At 44.3% G+C, this 18,008-nt stretch overlaps 1 protein-coding gene across 1 annotated transcript in view; it reads right to left on the reverse strand.

The window, feature by feature from the left end:
• MED23 (mediator complex subunit 23) overlaps positions 1–18,008 on the reverse strand; it is a 189,012-nt gene that overhangs the window by 42,328 nt on the left and 128,676 nt on the right. The window contains exons 19-22 of the mRNA XM_073575818.1: positions 15,059–15,264; positions 11,209–11,389; positions 10,899–11,069; positions 611–827 (exon numbers count right to left, since the gene is read on the reverse strand). Coding sequence (XP_073431919.1) covers positions 611–827; positions 10,899–11,069; positions 11,209–11,389; positions 15,059–15,264 — 775 coding nt within the window. The remainder of the gene's footprint in view (positions 1–610; positions 828–10,898; positions 11,070–11,208; positions 11,390–15,058; positions 15,265–18,008) is intronic.

Here is an 18,008-nt window from a genome sequence, read left to right on the forward strand (position 1 = left end):
ACTTCCTAGGGCCTCTATACCAATATAGATGGCATAGTAGGGTTGATAATTTTACCAAATTCCCTTTAAAAAAGGTATTGTCAAGTTTGAAAGTCATCCGCCTCATCAGGATATAGGATGACTTCTTAATCGCTGGAGTTTCAACCACTGGGACCCTCAATCTCCAGGACTAGAATGGAGCGGTGGTCGATCAAGTGCACTGCTGTTGTATTCATTCTTATGGAAGTGCCGAAAACCAATTGAGCGCAGCACTTGACCATCTCCAATAAAGAATTAAGAGGCAGTGCGCGCATGATCGATCAGTTACATTAACAAGATAAGAGCCCCAAATCTCAAGATCGGTGGGGTCTCAGTCGTATGACCCTCAGCAATCGAGATGTTATCCCCTATTCTGATGACAGAGACTAACTTCCAACTTTTGTGAATACACTTTACGTTATGAAGCATAAGGTCAAGCTAGGTATACACAGCATCACATAGTGCACTAATTTTTCAGTTAAAATAGTGGACACCCAGACAGGAACTAAACAGACCACAAAAACAAAAAAGCTGAACACTTGTTTGTACTTAGTATATTATTCTTTCATTACCATATAAGCCTAACACTAACCATGGAACTTGTACAGGCCTCCAAGATGATCAAGCAGTGTTTCCAAGGACTTTGAAACTGGAAGCAGCTCTAAAAACCTGTGAATGACTATGTCGAACACAGGCAAGAAACGAAGGCACACATTTCCAAAGTAGATTGGAAGGTATTGTGGCTGGATCTGGACAGGTGGATTGACTTGTTCTGCTAGGCCTTCAAAATAAAGCTTTTCTGGGTATTTCTATATTAAAAAAAAGAATGAATTTGTAAAAAATTGTAACAAATGTAGTAGGCATTTATATGTTCAGCTTCCTGAATCGTGAACACGTTTTTTATATATTTCATAAGTCTTTAGTTGGGGGATTATACACACATCTATTATGCACTGGCACGCTGCCTAACGTGAGGTCTTAGAAATTGCTGTCCAAAAGAGTCAGCATAGGGTTATAACATAATTAACAAATTGCCAAAGGCAAATAATCCCCAACTAAAGCCTTGTAAAATATAACTTATTTGTGCTGTTAAAAGAAGTACTATTAAAAAATGCACTTTCCCATGTGTATTATTTTAGGACACAGGCATATTAGTTTATAGACTCATCTTTTAAAGTAACTCACTGTTCTAATGACTCATTTTTTAATTCACAGTCCTAATCCTATTTCATAACCGTATTCATGGGTATGGAGCAAGGTGCGGCTGCTACCAATAACCCTATAAGAACCGAATATACAATAACTGGCTGGTGCTTATTACAATTTGCTCCTAAATCCTTCCAGACATGTTTTGCCAGCTAATCATCAGGGGGTTGAGGCTGTAATGAGCTGACCATGAGGTGGCCGAACCTTTTAAAACCTAGGAGCTGATGTCACACCAAAGGTCAACCTTTCACCTAATCCAATACTCCATCTTTTTCACAATACCATAACAAAGATACTTTTGTGAATATGGTAGAACAGGACAGCAAGAAAATATCAAACGGGAATAGGAGTGGGGTAACAAACTTGAGTCTAGAAGAGACTAGGGCTCTGAGAGAGCTACAGGACAATAGGAATTTGATTATAAACCCTTTTGACAAGGGGGGCAATATTGTCTTGATGGATAAAATTGATTATATTTGGATGGCACGGCATCTGCTGGATAAGAGTACCTATACCACTTTATGAGATATGACCCCACGGAAGGTTTCCTGAAGGATTTGCTGATTTTGTCGAAGGGAGCTAAGGAGAGGAATCTTCGGTCTGAAGATGAATTTAAGAAAATGTATAATCCTTGTCCCTCAATAGCCACTTTTTACGCTTTGCCTAAAGTGCATAAACAAATGAGACCAATACCGGGTAGGCCTATTGTGTCCATCTTTTTATTCGTGATACGAAATATGGTCTTAAAACTAAAAGATGTAAATGATTCTGATACCACTAAACTCATGAGTTTAGATAGAAGAACTATACAATAATATAGATCAAGAGCTAGGGATCCCGGCGGTGTCATTTTCTCTCCACTAAAGTTGTACAATTTTCTGTACACACTATTTGTCCTCAATTATATTACCTTTATCGGTACCTTCTTTCATCAGATAAGGGGTACCGCTATCCGTACATCTTGTGCACCAACTTTTGCAAATTTATTTTTGGGGTGTTGGGAGGATATACAAGTTTTCTATGAGTATTTATCTCTTACACCAGTCACATTTTATTTTAGAGTAGATGCATAGATGTTTTGATTTTGTGGGATAGGGATACACAGTTGTTTTAAGATTTTGTATCTCTCCTTATTAAGAACAAAATTTGTATGCATTTAACTAAATAAATCGGACTAAAAAGTTAATTTTCTGGATCTGACCATAATCGTAGGGGGTGAGATATATATACATACACACACACACACACACACACACACATATATATACACATATATATATACACACACACATATATATATATACACATACATACACACACATATTATATACACACACACACACACACACACACCAATAAATATCGGAAACCGACATCAACTAATAATTTTTTGCATTGGGAAAGCTGGCACCCTCAGTCTTTAAAAGCCGGCATACCGATCAGACAGTACCCTCGGCCAAGGCGTAATTGTTCTAGTGATGCCCTCTTTGGAAGAGAGCCAAAATCCATTTCAGAGATTCTCTGAAAGGGGTTACCCTAAGAGTGTTCTGCAAAAGGCATTCAATAGGGCTAAGGCTACAAATAGAGATACGTTGTTGGATGTGGCTCCCAGGAAAGTGGAGAATTGGATTATAAAATTCATAGGGACACATTATGTTAAAGCCTCTATTGCAGTGGTCCCCAACCTTTCGAGCTACACTCCGCTCAGAGAGGGTAGTGAGCCACATTCAGCTCCAAGAAAGTCACGAGCCACATCCAGCTCCCAACCGCCTCACAGAAGTGGCACCCAAAGCCCCCATTACAGGTATGATACCCAAAGCTTTACCACAGAAATCATCCCAAAGCATTATACCAAGATCCAAGGGTTCCCACAATTGACCCCATTCAGTATTCTCTCATTAAGCAATCCCAACACACTGTTGCATCCAGCTTCAAGCACCTCATCTGACAGGTAGTTTCATCTTGTCTACAGCGTACCATACTTATTTTGGTCTCAGTGGTTTAGAGATAATTTATGTGCATCGAGATCTGCTCTTCTGTGCAGTGCTACTCACAAAATTCATCATTGAGATGTACTCTTCATACCAGTTCGCTAGATCTGGAGCTAATGCACATAGCTGGCAGACAGCCGCAAGCCACAATTCATGGGAACATAAGCCACATGTGGCTCCCAAGCAACAGGTTGGGAACCTCTAGTGCATATAGTGTTCTATGTAAATATTGGCCTATACTAAGAGCTAATCCCGATTTATGGGACGTTATTGGAGAACATCATCTGTTACTTATCGTAGGGGCAAAAATTCTAAGGACTATTTGACGCATAGCCATGTTGCTACAGATAAGGATTTACCCAATGGAGGAGAAAGTTTGACGCTAAAATTGCGGTAGTTGCTGCAATTTTTGTAAATACATACCAAGAATGAATTACTTTGTTAATCCTTTAGACAACAGAGAGTATTACCTAAGGGATAAAATCAATTGTAGGGCCAGAGGTGTTGTCTATGTGATAAGATGCCCATGCCCCAAACTGTATATTGGGAAAACAATATTGGAATTGAGGAGACGTCCATCAAACATATTAGCTCAATTAATATGGGCACAGAAACACCATTAGCAGCACATATGAGGAACGTGCATTCTGGAAACCCATTGGATCTCCGAGTATGGGGTTTGGGACCCCAAAAGGGTAATCTTGATCAGTTGTTACTGCAAGAGGAATGCAGATGGATATTTAGATTAAATTCTTGTAGTCCATCTGGTCTTAATGAAGGCTTCACTTATTCGGCTTTTTTGGATGATTAACTGGTCATGTTTAGTTAGGTTGAGCATTGCGTTGATCTTCCATTCACCCCCAATGGCCATTAATAATATGATCTAATGGAATATACCGTATTTTTCCGACCATAAGACGTATTTTTTCCCCAAAAAAATTTTTGGGGAAAGTGGGGGGTGCGTCTTATGGTTGCAATATACTAACCTGCGGTGCGGTGGTGGCAGCGGGCGGGGCTCCGCGGTGCAGGGGTGGCGGCTCCACCGGCATTTCCTCGCAGCCCAGAGGCCCCCGCACATCCCTTGCTGGCCGCCGCCATGTTGCGGTGGCCTCCAGGAAACATGGACGCCGGAAAGACAGCCGCCGGTCCGGGGACGGCGCATGCGCGGGTTCAGATCTCGTCCCGAGATCTCGTTGCCGAGATTTGAATGTCGTCCCCCGAGATCTCGGGACGAGATCTGAACCCGCGCATGCGCCGTCCCCGGACCGGCGGCCATCTTTCCGGCGTCCATGTTTCCCGGAGGCCACCGCAACATGGCGGCGGCCAGCAAGGGATGTGCGGGGGCCTCCGGGCTGCGAGGAAATGCAGGCGGAGCCGCCGCCCCTGCACCGGAGCACAGCCCGCCGCCACCCTCACCCCGCAGAGCCCACCTGCACCAGCTCAGCACAGCTGCCCCTGCCCCAGCACAACCAACCTGCCCCAGCACAGAGCCGGTACCGCACGAGCCTGGACCACTGAATGACCCCTGTGACTACTCCTCCACCTGTGCTAGATCCCTTCCCAGGTAAGCTGAATTCGGACTGTAAGACGGACCCCCATTTGACACATTTTTTTCCCCTATTTTCCTTCTGAAAATTGGGGTGCGTCTTATAGTCCGAAAAATATGGTAGCTTTAAATAATGAAATGAGAAATAGAGTTGTCTTATAAGTTCCTGCCAGTAGAAGTACTTTATTGTAAACGTTGCTGTATCTGAGGTGTATCTGGCATTATATCCTCAATATGTGATGGTCTCTTAGGAAGTGTGTTTATATAACACCATTATAGAACCCAAATACGTTCTATACTGTTGGATAAGTGGAGCGTACTCAGAACCGGGCCGGTCAGGCTCTTTTACAGGGAAAGCGTGTCACGGTGGTGCTAGTGACCCGGTCCGTGGCCCTGGGTGTCCAATGTAGATAATGGAAGTGCAGATGAAGGGGAAGATTGTAGGATAGTTGTAGGGGGAAAAGGGGATTCGTGACGCCACCTGTGGTATTCGGCAATACAGGTGTTAAGCAGACGCTGCTCTGCAGATCCTCTGGGACGGTGTTAAGGCAGCGGGGATGGTAAAGCTCTCCACAGGTAGAACGGTGTCCCAGGGCAGTTGAGCCAGTGACGGTGTTTGCAGTGTGAGGCAGGCAGTTGTAAAATAACTCCAAGGACACAGGTGCAGTTTCTGGGTTTTTACTCACAAGTTTCATGTACACGTTGGTCCACTTAGTGCTGCGTCCTCCGAGGGAGGGGTCCGGCAAACTCCTAGGCAGATTGGGTACACCTTTCAGGACTCCTCCTTGTGTCTTCCCTCAAGGATGTGCCTCTGCGCTGAATTCTCCTTACTTTCCCTGCCCTGCGTCTTCACAAGTAGTGCCCTCAGCTAGCAGCCACAGATCTCCTCAGGCGACGTGGGTCAGGCCCCGAGGTCCGTTACTCATACCGCTGCCTTTTGGAGGGTGCTTGTGGCTGTGGCACTTAAAGTTACCTCAGCCTCCGGCTTCCCAGCTGAGTCCTGTAGTCCTCCACCAGCTTCAGGAGCCGGCTCCCTCACTCTGGCCTGGTCCTTCCCTTCCAGGATGCGGGCCCGACGGGTGGCCAGTCGCACTACCCGTGCCCCTAGGACCCCTTCTTCCCAGTACAGGAGCGTGGTTAAGAGGTTTCTCTTTTACACCCACAGTCCTCTACAGCAATCCTGCTCTCTCGCTGGTCCTGTCACCGACTGACTAGTTTCTGGATGGATCTCTTTACCTCAGAACTAGCTCCTTGCACCAACTGTCACCTTCCTCACTCTGATTGGATGTCTAACTATCACTCCACTACCTAAGCTCCTCACACTCTACACTAACCCCCCCCCCACACCCTTTTCTAGCCAGTCTGGGATGAGGCCATCCTCCCGAAGGGTATGCCCAGGTGCCCTGACTAGCTAGTGTGTGTTGAGTGCAGTGGAGTCCTGGGTGGTGATCCGTCACCTCTGGATGAGGTGCAGTACCTCTGTGGCGACCGGACCCTTAGGGGCGCCACATAAGCATGTGATTATTAATTTGATTTATGTACCATATATTGTCTTGAATATTATTCATGCTACTAGATGAAGTGAGTGCTACTTATATTCTTTCGCTCTGAATGCGGATAAACTCACCATAATTGATAGAATTTGTATATATTGTACATGGATATGTGCAATGTAATACAGATTATAATGATGCCGGTAGTCCTCTGACATGGGCAGTAGACATTTAATTTGGAGATGGTGCCTGCGCAGTCGGGCTAGTTCACTGTACCGGACATGCGCAGTATACTCGCATATTGATGATCGTGTCTGCGCAACTGCGGACACGATACTAAGTTCAACCAGAAGGTTTTCTCCCTAGTGTGCTGCACTGCGATATACCCGGAAGAAGAGGACATAACATTATGTAAACCCGGAAACCATCCGGCGCGAGCTGCAGTAAAATACATCCGGAAGCAGGAGAAGTGGATAGGAGGAATGAGGGATGGTACGCCAGTTTGAGCCCCAGCAGCGCCTGATTGGAGAGGAGCATTGCCACGGAAGTAGTTTAACTATGTGTATATGTTAAGCGTTCTTGTAATTAAAAACATACTCTGGAGAAACTAATATTGTGAGTATTGATTGGATTAATATTACTATTACATAACCTAAGCATAGATATAATATCTACAGTATCCATCTATTAGTAAGTAACGTAAGCCCTGATTGGCCGAATGGTTGGATTAGGCGATAGGTTGACCTTTTGGTGTGCCATCAGCTCCTAGGTATTAAAATGTCTGGCCACCTCAGTCAGCTCATTACAGCCTCAACCCCTGATGATGCCAGTTAGCTGGTGAAACATGTCGGGAAGGCTTTAGGAGCAATTTTAATAAGCACCAGCCTGTGATTGTATAGTGGGTTCTTATAGGGTTCTAGGTAGCGGCCACACCTTGCTCCATACCCACAAATACTGTATTCATAAATACTATTACTGCTAATTAATTACTATTAGTCACTATTAAATAAAATATAAATACTGTATTTTTTAATAGTGTAAATATTTCATATAGGATTAGAATTGTGAATAAAAAAATGAGTCAATAGGACTGAGTTATTTTAAGGGTGTGTGCACATGCTGCGGATTCTGCTACGGATCCGCATTGGATTTGGCCGCTGCAGATCCGCAGCAGTTTTTGCTGCGGATTCTAACCTATGGAAAAAAAAACGCTGTGCAGACGCTGCGGAATCTTCCATGCGGATTTGCTGCGGTTTCAAAACCGCAGAAAGAATTGACATGTTAATTCTTTCTGCGGATTACGCTGCGGTTTGCCATCTCCTCCATTGCAGAGATGAAAAACCGCAGGGTAAAACCGCAGAGCAATCCGCAGCTCTTTTGACCTGCGGATTTTACAAAATCCGCGAGGCCAAATCCGCAGAGCATTCCGCAGCGTGTGCACATACCCTAAAAGACGCGAGTCTATAAACCAATAACAAAAAGCAGTGCCGTTTAATTGTATACGAGTTGGCTACTCTAGGTAAGCACCTGTTCAGACCTAATTTATGGTTGGATGTGACAGTCAGTCTTTTGATATTTGTGTCCCAAAATACACATTTTTTAAAAACACTTTTTAACAGCACAAATAAAAGTTATATTTTAGAAGTCTTTCGTTAGGGATTATTTGCCTTTGGCAATTTCTTAATTAACGTGAGGTCTTGGCATATTGCTTGAAGACATTACATAATTTGAAGTGTGGCAAGAAAAAAAAAACCTCAGAATTTAGGGTAACAATTTACAGCACATACATTACAAAAACCACCTAAACATAGGCATCAACATGACCATAATAAGTGCTTTAGTGCGAAATCTGAACATAAAACAGCTATTTTACGTTGAGTAGAAATGTATATGATTCCGCTAAAAAGCGCAAAAAAATAATGCAATTCCACCCAAATAGCTATATCAATGGGTAACAAAAAAAAAGCATTGATGGAGGAAGAAAGCCATTCGCTCCCTCCCCCATCCATCTCCTTTTGTCTCTGATGTCACTAATTTGTGTCTGCTGTGCCAAGCAGTGAAGACCTTCAGAGTGCTTGATGTCGAGATTGAAGCCAGTTTTTTTTTTTTTACATGTGTGGCCCATTATACTGTATGGAGGGCTGTGTGGCGACCACTGTTAGGGCATTATACTGTGTTGGGGTTACCATACTTTGCCATGGGGTTGAGAAGGGTGGGTACAATGGGGCCATCACACCGTGCGCATGGAGGGTATAATAAAAAATTTTATTTCTATAGCGCCGACATATTCCGCAGCACTTTACATTTCAGAGGGGACATGTACAGACGATAGACATTACAGCAAAACAATAATCACATAGATCGTAACAGATACCAAGAGGAATGAGGGCCCTGCTCGCAAGCTTACAATCTATGAGGAAAGAGGTAGACACGAAAGGTGGGTGGTAACAATTGCCCTGATTGTATGGACCAGCCATAATGTTAAGTGTGTAGGTGTTGAAATAGGTTTGTTTTGAGAGGTGAAGGGCAGTGTTGTATGTTCGAAGCATAAATTTATAATGGATGAAATCTTCACAGTAGATTGGGTACTGTGGAAGAATTGACTATGGGGGTATCATACTGTGCTTGGGGACCACTTTAGTTGGAATAATAGTTTATGGGGGGGGCGATGAAAGGGCAATCTAGAGGCTTCAATAGGAGGAAAATTAAATGGCAAGGGATATAAAGTTGTGACATATGCTCTTCTATGATCCCACCGAATATTAAGCTTTTTTTTTGTTTTTTTTTTGGGGGGGTTCCTAATTAGAACTTATGCTATGGGGCCATATGGTTTCCGTGTACGCCCCTGCCCACAAGCAAATACCCAATGCTTTGGTCAAGTGATCTGACTCTTAAAGGGAGTCTGTCACCTAATTTTTCCAATATGAGCTGTGGCCACCGCCATCAGGGGCTTATCTACAGCATTCTGTAATGCTGTAGATAAACCCCCGATGTAACCTGAAATATAAGAAAAACGAGTTAAATTATACTCACCAGGGGCGGTGGGTTTCACGGTCCAGTCCGGCGCCTCCCATCTTCATACGATGATGTCCTCCTTCTTACCTCTGCCTCGGCTCCTGCGCAGGCGTACTTTATCTGCCTATGGAGGGCAGAGTAAAATACTGCAGTGCGCAGGCGCCGAGAAAGGTCAGAGAGATCTGGCGCCTGCGCACTGCAGTACTCTGCTCTGCCCTCAATAGGGCAGATATAGTATGCCTGTGCAGGAGCTGTAAATCAAGTCCGTGGAGCCTCATTTAAGAGTCTCAAACACGGGACTAGCCAGATCTTCCTCCAGTGAAGGACCCAGCCAAGGTGTGGTTCCTTTCGGAAACCACCATTACCACCATATTAAGTGGCCCTTTAAGTCAATATCCAGCTATTTACGAGTTTACAGACATGACAGGGGAAATACCAAGGCCAGGTATCCATCCACAGATAGCTGTTTCGGGGGTGTTGCCCCTCATCAGTGTGGAGTAGGATTCTGGCTATGTGGGAGCAATGCCTAGTAGACCAACATCACGAAACAATCACTGACCTCAGGGAGACCAGTCAAAGAAAACTCTGCGGCATCCGGCAAAGGCGCTCAATCAGTGAAATCCTAGGTGCAATGCTCCCTGGGAAATACGAATATGCAAATAAAGTCCGTGGAGCCTCATTTAAGAGTCTCAAACACGGGACTATCCAGAGGGCAGAGTAAAATACTGCAGTGCGCAGGCGCCGAGAAAGGTCAGAGAGGTCTGGCGCCTGCGCACTGCAGTACTCTGCTCTGCCCTCAATAGGGCAGATATAGTACGCTCACGCAGGAGCTGTGGCAGAAGCAAGGAGGATGTCATCTCTAGAAGATGGGAGGCACTGGACCACGACACCCAATGGACTGGACCAGACACCCAGGTGAGTATAATCTAACTTGTTTTTCTTATCTTTCAGGTTACATCGGGGACTTATCTACAGCATTACAGAATGCTGTAGATAAGCCCCTGATGGCGGTGGCCGCAGCTCATAGAGCAAAAATGGGGTGACATTCCCTTTAAGGTCTATTAATTAAAATGTACTTTGTTCCTGGGACAACTCCTTTAAGTTTGTTAATATACGAAAAAGGTCTAACAGTGTATTTGATATGGAAAAACTTCAATTGTAGAATTATTTTTAATAAATATCAGGGTTGGAACATGACTTTGTCCAAGTTTTTAATTTTGGCCTTTTGTGTATTTGAATTTGCCACCCCTGATCTAAGCCCTTACAACGCCTGCCTATAATATCTGTTATAAATATTATATAGTACAAGTTTTTTTGTTAAATCCCTAAGCAACTTTTTCCACGTCCAGGCATTTACTGAGTTTTCAAACTAATCAAGAAAACAAAGTGACCATCTAACCTACTCTGCTCTCTACTTTAAGTCATACATATTTATATTATCCTTTGTCCCACAAAGAATACAGCACTATTATGGCACTGCAGAAATTTCCGGTTAGTAATAACTGGAACAGCTTTTCTCAGATGCAGTCTAGAAAATTTACAAGAAAATTGAAAAAGAAATGAAAACTCCATTATGTGTGAAGACAAATACACATTTCTGCACGATGTAAAGGTGTAGTTTTCCCTTACCTTATGGTAAGTCATATGTTTGGTATGCCAATCGTTCTGCAGCCAGTGCTCTGGGGAGTTCTCCTTAACAAAGTCACTCACACGGTTTCTGAAGTCATTTGGTTTGAGAAGCAGCAGCTGAATTATAAAGTAGCACACTTGGGCTTCATTTCCTTCATGGCTGCGCATGGCCTGGGATAAAAAAAAAACAAAAAAAAAAAAAAAAAAAAACTAAAATTAATATATTCTTTTGATTTCCTTGCCCTCTTAAATAACCACTGCAACTTGTAGTAGACCAAGACAAGCAAGGTGAAAAGTCAGAATACATTACCAAGCACAGTATCAGTCTGTCCAAGGTCACAATGTTGTACTTCCACACCATGTCATTCAGCATCTCGATACACTTATTGAGCTGCTGACCGCCGGCTGAGGTGGAGAATTCATACACAAGAAAATCTGCGAATGTGCGGACATGAGCAACCAAAGCTCTGGCACCAATTCTTTCCAGAACCCTGGGAAAAAGGAACAAAGACACTGACTGAGGAATTGGGCATGCATACATCTGCATCTTCTCAGAGTATTCAAGCACTGTGCTGTTCTTGTTGAGTTAAAGGCAGAGTTGGAACGGGCATCTTATACTGCATATAAAGCAGACATCTTAAGAATAGTATAAAAACAGACAGACAATTTAAAAACCAAGTTTAAAGGGGATTATTTTAACTGAGACAGAAGTGGTAATCAATCATATATACATTAGTTACATGATCTCATAGCTCATAATATTCGCTTACATATAGTTAAAGCAAAAAAGGTGCAAAAATTTGTCAACCATGTACCAATAAAGAACTAAAAAAGATGAGGCAAATGTCAGATGCTGCAGCTCCATCTAGTGTTTTTCTGTGATAATGTCATCACATATTATTACTAATAATAATAAATTTTATTTCTATAGCGCTGACATATTCCGTAGCACTTTACATTTCAGAGGGGACTTGTACAGACAAAAGACATTACAGCATAACAATAATCACATAGATCATAACAGATACCAAGAGGAATGAGGGCCCTGCTCGCAAGCTTACAATCTATGAGGAAAAAAGGGGAGACACGAAAGGTGGGTGGTAACAGTTGCCCTGATTGTATGGACCAGCCATAATGTTAAGTGTGTAACAGTACAGACACAGAGGGCTAATGGATGCATAAATCATGTGGGAACATGATGCGGGGAACCTGGTTTTGGTAATACTTTTGGCTGTGCCAGACAGGGATAGATTAGGTTAATATGTTGAGGCGATAGGCCAGTCTGAATAAATGCGTTTTCAGGGCACGCTTAAAATTGTGGGGGTTGGGGACTAATCGTGTTGACCTGGGAAATACATTCCAAAGAATTGGCACAGCACTTGTATAGTCTTGAAGACGGGAGTGGGAGGTTCTGATTATTGAGGATGCTAACTTCAGGTCATCAGCAGAACGGAGGGTGCGGGTAGGATGGTATACTGAAACAAGGGAGGAGATGTAGGGTGGTGCTGAGCCATGGAGGGCTTTGTGGGTGAGGGTAATAAGTTTATACTGAATTCTGGAGTGGATGGGTAGCCAGTGTAATGACTGGCACAAGGTAGAGGCATCGGTGTAACGATTGGCGAGGAATAGGATCCTGGCAGCTGCATTCAAGACAGATTGGAGGGGGGAGAGTTTGGTAAGAGGGAGACCGATTAGAAGGGAGTTACAATAGTCGAGACGAGAATGAATAAGAGAAACAGTAAGAGTTTTTGCAGAGTTAAAAGTAAGAAAAGGTCGAATTCTAGAAATGTTTTTGAGGTTCAGATAACAAGAGCGAGCCAGTGATCGGATGTGGGGGACAAAGGAAAGCTCAGAGTCAAGTATGACCAAGACAGCGGGCATGTTGCAGGGGAGTAATAGTAGAACCACACACGGAAATGGCAATGTCGGGTATAGGTACATTAGTAGCGGGAGGAAACTCAAGGAGTTCAGTCTTTGACAGGTTCAGTTTCAGATATAGTGAGGACATGATGTTAGACACAGCATTTAGACAATCGCCGGTGTCTTCTAGAAAGGCTGGCGTGATGTCAGGAGAAGAAGCATATAATTGGGTGTCGTCAGCATAGAGATGGTACTGGAAACCAAATCTACTGATTGTTTGACCAATAGGGGCAGTATACAAAGAGAAGAGGAGAGGGCTTAGGACTGATCCTTGAGGAACCCCAACAGTAAGGGGAAGATGAGAGGAGGAGGAGCCAGCAAAAGATACAGTAAAGGAGCGGTCAGAGAGATAGGAGGAGAACCAGGAGAGAACGGTGTCCTTGAGGCCAATGGAACAGAGCATAGTGAGGAGGAGCTGATGATCCACAATGTCGAATGCTGCAGAGAGATCCAAGAGAATTAGCATGGAGTAATGACCATTTGATTTAGCTGTTAGTAGATCATTAGAGACTTTAGTGAGGGCAGTTTCAGTAGAATGTAAAGAGCGGAAACCGGATTGGAGAGGGTCGAGAACAGAGTTATCAAAGAGATAGCGGATAAGACGGGAGTGGACCAGGCGTTCCAGGAGTTTAGAGATGAAAGGAAGATTAGAAACAGGTCTATAGTTAGCGGCACAGTTTTGGTCGAGGGATGGTTTTTTAAGTAGTGGATGTATGATGGCATGCTTAAATGAGGAGGGAAAGATACCAGAAGAGAGAGAGGTTAAATATTTCAGTTAGGTGAGGGGTGACAGCAGGGGAAAGGGGCTGGAGTAGATGTGACGGAAATGGGTCAGTGGTGCAAGTGGTTGGGCAAGAAGATGCACGGAGCCTGCTTACTTCTTCTTCTGTGACTGGTTCAAAGTCAGAGAGTGACCTAGATGTAGTGGGGGAGGGAGGACAGTGCATGGTATGAGGTGATTGGGAGATAATTTCCTGTCGGATCTGGTCAATTTTTTCATTTCTTTAGTAACTAATATTTCACAAAAATCTTTATTTTGGTTCAAATACCCATATAACTGGCAGTTAGTGTTCAGTAAATACAGTCCACCAAGTACATAAGATATAGATTAACTATAAATAATACGTTTAATATCGACTAAAAAGTAAAAAAAAATCAATGAATATTGTGCACCTGTCAGTCAAAGGCCTGTATAATGGAGAGACACACAGCAAAAATTATATACATAAATAAGGGACTTGCCTATTAGTAGGATACTGTATAACCTGGATAGATATACATCAGTGCAAAACATTCATGGAACAGTGAATGTATGTGTGTGCGTGCGTACACACACAGTCATGCTAACTACCGTATGTACATGTACTTAAGCTGACACTCACTGGGCATTGATCAGTGACTGAAGCCAAGGTTTAATCAAAATCGATGTTTGATTTGGATACTAAAATACCTAGAAAGCCTACAAAAGCTGTATAACAAGTTTGTAATAAGGTTGTCACACGTGGTCTGTTATCATTGTAAGAATATTTATCTGACACTTCTGACTGCTATGGCGAGAATGATGGAGAACGCTCATAGCGGTAGAAGAGAGACAGTTATGGATACGACTAATAGAATCAAGGAACAAAGGAGGATTTTTACCATTTACTAGGATGTGCTGAATCAACTACTTGGTGGAATATATCTGGAGGACACTACAAGACCGGCATCCAGTAAACAAGGCTCTTTGGCGATATGAAAAATGGGACGTGAACTACAACTGAACTGTGCTGTTTCTTTGTACTGTATAATTAAGTCTCTCTATAGCCATACATGCATGACCTTCATTTTAAATTACACTTTCCCAACACCAAGGAGAATTCTAGGCATACATTTCATAAAGGCTAAGCAACAGAACAGCCATCATTGTAAAGTGTGGACTCATGGGTTCTGCGAGCGGGATCCACTGTCATACATGTCCTGCTGCGCATCTATGTACGTGTACTAAAAGTACACATGGATAGAGAATGCTGTCAGGATAATATAAATAAAATTAGCCCATTCTAATAGAACCACAGGGCTGCTTTCTTTCAGACAGCGCCAAACTGCTTGTGAATGGAGGAATATATATGCATTTTCAGGAATTGACCACCTGTGGACTTGCTCCTACACATTTTCTGCTGCTGCACTCTGCACTGAATTAGTTGTGCACTTATTTATTGTAGATTTTCTTATGAGCACAAAACCTAGACTTTACTTGCCTGTATCCAATCTGATTGATTTGATCGGTCTCTAGAAGCATTTTCCAAAGCAGACAAAGGAACAGAGGCGAGGAGCCTTGCAAGGAAAAGTGTGAGATGATATCATTTTCATTGGTCATGGACTTCCACTTCCGATACTCCTCTTCCACATTTTTCTTGAGGTTGAAACGACTTTCTTGAGGCACATTGTTCTGCTTGAAGAATGCCTAAAGAAAAAAACACAAAAAAACAACAACATTTTAAGTGGCATCCCCAACAAGTTTTGTAAAGTATATAGCGTCATGCTGCCTTTGCACTATATTTCAGCCCCACCTCACCGTACAGATTTAAGCCGGTTTCACACTTGTGTTGGGCAGAGCTGCGTACTTCCTCCGTTAAGCCCCGCCCACTGCGGCACCTCTTCCATTCAGCTCCGCCTACATCTGCCTGCATCCTGCGTACCTATCTTTAACATTGGGTACACAGGCCATGCAGGTGTATGCGGATGTATCCGATTGCGTCGTTTTGACGCTGCGCCAATCGCAACAAAATGCAACATGTTGCATTCGACGCAGTTCGGGCACAGCGTCAAAACGATGCAATCTTAGGCATCCGCATACACCCGCATGGCCTGCGTATCCAATGTTAAAGATAGGTACGCAGGCAGATGTAGGCGGAGCTGAATGGAAGAGGTGCGACAGTGGGCAGGGCTTAACAGAGGAAGTACGCAGCCCTCTGCAGCTCTGCCCAATGCAAGTGTGAACCCAGTCTTACCCAACCAAAAATAAGAGTTACAGCCATTAAACACCTACATACAGTCATGGCCAAAAGTTTAGAGAATGACAAATATTATATTTTCACATGATCTGCTGCCCTCTGGTTTTTGTGTGCGTTTGTCAGATGTTTTTATCACATACAGAAATATAATTGCAATCATATTATGAGTAACAAAAGGTTATATTGACAGTTAGAATGAGTTAATGCAGCAAGTCAATATTTGCAGTGTTGACCCTTCTTCAGGACCTCAGCAGTTCTCCCTGGTATGCTCTCAATCAACTTCTGGATCAAATCCTGACTGATAGCAGTCCAATCTTGCAAAATCAATGCTTTTATTTTGTCTGAATTTGAAGGTTTTTGTTTGTCCACAAGTTCTCAATGGGATTAAGATCTGGGGAGTTTCCAGGCCATGGTCCCAAAATCTCTCTGTTTTGTTCCCTGAGCCATTTAGTTATCACCTTTGCTTTATGGCAAGGTGCTCCATCATGTTGATAAAGGCATTGTTGATCGCCAAACTGCTCTTGGACGGTTGGGAGAAGTTGCTCTTGGAGGACATTCTGGTACCATTCTTTATTCATGGCTGTGTTTTTAGGCAAGACAGAGAGAGCCCATTTCCTTGGCTGAGAAGCCACCCCACACATGAATGGTTTCAGGATGCTTGACAGTTGGCATGAGACAAGACTGGTGGTAGCGCTCACCTGGTCTTCTCCGAATAAGCCGTTTTCCAGATGTCCCAAACAATCGAAAAGGGGATTCATCAGAGAAAATGACTTTACCCCAGTCCTCAGCAGTCCACTCCCTGTACCTCTTGCAGAATATCAGTCTGTCCATGATGTTTTTTCTGGAGAGAAGTGGCTTCTTTGCTGCCCTCCTTGAGACCAGGCCTTGCTCCAAGAGTCTCCGCCTCACAGTGCGTGCAGATGCACTCACACCTGCCTGCTGCCATTCCTGAGCAAGCTCTGCACTGCTGGTAGCCCGATCCCGCAGCTGAAACACTTTTAAGAGACGGTCCTGTAGCTTGCTGGTCTTTCTTGGGCGCTCTGGAGCCTTTTTGGCAACAAGGGAACCTCTCTCCTTGAAGTTCTTGATGATGCGATAGATTGTTGACTGAGGTGCAATCTTTCTAGCTGCGATACTCTTCCCTGTTAGGCCATTTTTGTGCAGTGCAATGATGACTGCACGTGTTTCTTTAGAGATAACCATGGTTAACAGAAGAGAAACAATGATGCCAAGCACCAGCCAACTTTTAAAATGTCCAGTGGTGTCATCCTTACTTAATCATGACAGATTGATCTCCAGCCCTGTACTCATCAACACCCACACCTGTGTTAATGGAGCAATCACTGAAACGATGTTAGCTGGTCCTTTTAAGGCAGGGCTGCAATGATGTTGAAATGTGTTTTGGGGGATAAAATTAATTTTCTAGGCAAATATTGACTTTGCAAGTAATTGCTGTTAAGCTGATCACTAACATTCTGGAGTACCGTATTTTTCCGACCATAAGATGCACTTTTTTCCCCAAAAATTTTTGGGGAAAGTGGGGGGTGCGTCTTATGGTCGCAATACACGGTACTAACCTGGTGGCAGCGGGTGGGGCTCTGCGGTGCGGTGGTGGCAGCGGGCGGCGCTCTGCGGTGCAGGGGCGGCGGCTCCGCCGGCATTTCTTCGCAGCCCAGAGGCCCCCGCACCTCCCTTGCTGGCCGCCACCATGTTGCGGTGGCCTCCGGGAGCATGGACGCTGGAAAGATGGCCGCCGGTCTGGGGACGGCGCATGCGCGGAATCAGATCTCATCCCGAGATCTCGGGGCACAAGATTCAAATTTCGGCAACGAGATCTCGTCCCCGAGATCTTGGGACGAGATTCAAATTTCGGCAACGAGATCTCGTCCCCCGAGATCTGATCCCGCGCATGCGCCGTCCCGGCGGCCATGCTCCCGGAGGCCACCGCAACATGGCGGCGGCCAGCAAGGGAGGTGCGGGGGCCTCTGGGCTGCGAAGAAATGCCGGCGGAGCCGCCGCCCCTGCACCGAAGCACAGCCCGCTGCCACCACCGCACAGTGCCGCCCCCTGCCCCAGCACTGCTGCCCCAGCACCGCTGCCCCTACCCCAGCGCAGCTGCCCCAGCACAACCAACCTGCCCCAGCACAGAGCCACAACCGCACGAGCCTGGACCACTGAATGACCCCTGTGACTA

Source organism: Dendrobates tinctorius, unplaced genomic scaffold, assembly GCF_039654945.1.
Source record: "Dendrobates tinctorius isolate UK_male_01 unplaced genomic scaffold, ASM3965494v1 ptg000046l, whole genome shotgun sequence".
Classification (NCBI taxonomy): domain Eukaryota; kingdom Metazoa; phylum Chordata; class Amphibia; order Anura; family Dendrobatidae; genus Dendrobates; species Dendrobates tinctorius.